Raw genomic sequence first — 2,711 nt, forward strand, 5'->3', positions numbered from 1 at the left:
CAATCTCCCTAGAGTTGTCGCTTCAATATATTCATAGTAAATATCAGGGCTTCATCACCAACACCATTGCAAGTGAAGCATTTATGACATTACATTTACAATGAGAGTTGATGCAATTTTATAGTTGCAAGATTTGTTGAAAGATTTCACATTAAATAGCATCTCTTTCAAGAAACATTGGCATCCGATAAGCACCAATTATTTTGCAATTAAATAGAAAAAAAACTGTTTTCAAGCGTTTGAAGGACTTTGCGACTAGCAAATCCACTTAAAAAGGCCTATCAACTAATAAACTCTTATCTATGTAAACATCAGACTATACATTTGACCATATTTATTAATTAATTGAAAATATAAAAAATATTTTTCAGTTAATTAATACAATCAAATGTACAAACTAATGACCACGTAGACATTGCGACTAACACGGTGGAAGAGGCAATTCACAAAGACACTTATTGAGGGAATAGGAAGACGCAGGAAACTCGTTCAGTGGCTTCCCTTGAGGAATCTCTCCGCACAGATGATTATAGCTCACGTTCAGCTGGCTCAGATTCCATAGATTTAACATTTCCGTGGGAATTTTTCCAGTAAGCCCATTCTTTGACAGATCCATAGTTTTCAAATCAGTCAACGTGCCAATAGAAGACGGAATACTTCCATAGAGATGATTGGAATGGAGATCAAGTGTCTGCAACGGCCCAGAATAATTGACTCCGCTGGAGAAGTCATACCTAAGCTGACTGTAAGACAAATTGGCGTGGTTCAAGAACGGCATGCTTGCAAAAAACTCAACCGCACTGCCACTGATATTGTTGGCAGAGAGATCGACCGAAGTGAAATACTGGGCGGCACTGGGCTTCCAGTCCTCGAGCCGCATGTCGATCCCACACCCTGCCAAACTGATCTCGTACCCCAAGCTCGAATTCGTGATCCAGGTGGGAATAGAATTACCCAGCTTGAATCTATTGTAAGACAAGTGCAAGAAGTCAGGCAGTGAAGGCAAAGACGGAAGCGGGTTCGTAAGCCTGTTTCCGGAGACCTTGAAAGTGCCCAGAAAGGTGAAGAGAGAAAATGAGGTCGGGATAGGACCTTCCAAAAAATTTCTGGAAAGATCCAGAGCGACCAATCTTGAAAGGTTGCCCAGGGATGCCGGAATGTAGCCCGTCAGCCGGTTATCCTCCAAATGCAGCGCCCACAGTCTGCTCAAACGACCGAGCGAGGAAGGAATTGTGTAGGCCAACTTGTTGTTGTCCAAAAACAGATATAAAAGCCCCGAAATGTTTCCGTAAGACGAAGGAATGCTTCCCACCAATGCGTTATGCGAAGCGTCCAGCACAAGGAGCCTTTGGATGGAACCGATGGACTCAGGCAGAGAACCGTATAAGAGGTTGTTGTTCAGTCTGAGACTCACCAACCTGCTCAGATTACCCATTGACGGGGATATTGTGCCGGTTATCCGATTTTCTTCGATCTCCAGCTGGCGCAGATTGCTCATCGTTGTAATGGCCTGCGGGATGATCCCCCGTAACCTGTTCCCACCCAGCCTGAGTACCCTCAGCTTGCTCAACCTGGGTATCCATGACGGCATTTTGCCGATCAAATCGTTCTGCGATAGATCGAGCGTGTTGAGATGATGCAAGCGGACGATTGAATTGGGAATTTTTCCAGTGAGTTTTTTCCACGCCGGAAGACTGATGTTGACAAGCTCCGTGAGATCCCCGATGGATTCGGAGAGCGTGCCGGCCATGTACTGGTTGGTGTTCAATGAATCGAAGAATTTGGAGCGCAGATTGATCATTGTTACTTTGCCTGTGTTGACATCACAGTGCACTCCATTCCAGTTGCCATTACAGCAGTCGGGTAGTCTTCCCCAGGAGCTCAGGGCGCCCGTCGGGTCTTGTGTTATGGCTGCCTTGATTTCTAGTAGGGTTTTTCTGTCTGCTCCGTTGCATTGCACATCTGCTGCGACTCCGCTTAAATACAGAGAATATATGGAAAGCAACGTCAAGAACTGCTTCACACGGGCCATGAATTCCCAAGGTTAACGTTAAAACTTGTACTGAATGAGGAAGAATAGGTCGTCTGCATTTATAGAGGAGCCATGAAATTTAAAAATAAACAGAGGGTTGTGCATATTACGCTCGCGATTCTTGAATCGCACTCAATGCAAGGTAAATTATAGTCTGTAATAATTATTTGTCAAGTTTTTTGATAAGAATGAGGTATATTAGTTGTATTAGTTGTATTGGAAGATGTAAATTTTAAGTACACTGTACTCCAAAACTCTTATTTTCATTTTATTATCATAATATTTAACATGGTAAAGTTTTAAACATCTAATTTGAAGGAAGTCAACCAAAATCTGCAGACCTTGAAGTTAACATGGATAAAATACCCAATGCACGATCATCTCCATGTGCTTTATAGGGTTTTTCCTTTTTATCAATGACGTTGCACGCATATAAAGGTGAATAAACCGCCTTTTTTAATTTTCTTGAAAAATAACTCTGAGCTGTTGTTTAGAGCTACAACACCACGTGAAGACAAAACCATGAAAGCCTATTCACATTTGTGTTATTATGGCTTCACCTATTCTTATATATGATGCTAAAATTTGGAGATCTTATCAAGTAGAAAAGCTGTCAAATAATTAACTAGACTTTCACATTACAAAAGCATCTTCATCTTATATATTACTCTTTAAGATT

The 2,711-nt window shown here is 41.7% G+C and overlaps 1 protein-coding gene across 1 annotated transcript; it reads right to left on the minus strand.

Annotated features, from left to right (window-relative positions):
• Window positions 1-421: 421 nt before the first annotated feature.
• On the minus strand, window positions 422-2,032 carry LOC131073340 (DNA damage-repair/toleration protein DRT100-like). Its single transcript, XM_059212666.1, has one exon. It carries the CDS (start codon window positions 2,030-2,032, stop codon window positions 422-424), a length of 1,611 nt encoding a protein of 536 aa, XP_059068649.1.
• Window positions 2,033-2,711: the final 679 nt, after the last annotated feature.

The sequence above is a fragment of the Cryptomeria japonica genome, chromosome 10, assembly GCF_030272615.1.
Source record: "Cryptomeria japonica chromosome 10, Sugi_1.0, whole genome shotgun sequence".
Taxonomy (NCBI): domain Eukaryota; kingdom Viridiplantae; phylum Streptophyta; class Pinopsida; order Cupressales; family Cupressaceae; genus Cryptomeria; species Cryptomeria japonica.

Excerpts from the sequence above, each read along its gene's own strand:
- LOC131073340 (XM_059212666.1), bottom strand. The coding sequence starts at position 2,032 with ATGGCCCGTGTGAAGCAGTTCTTGACGTTGCTTTCCATATATTCTCTG.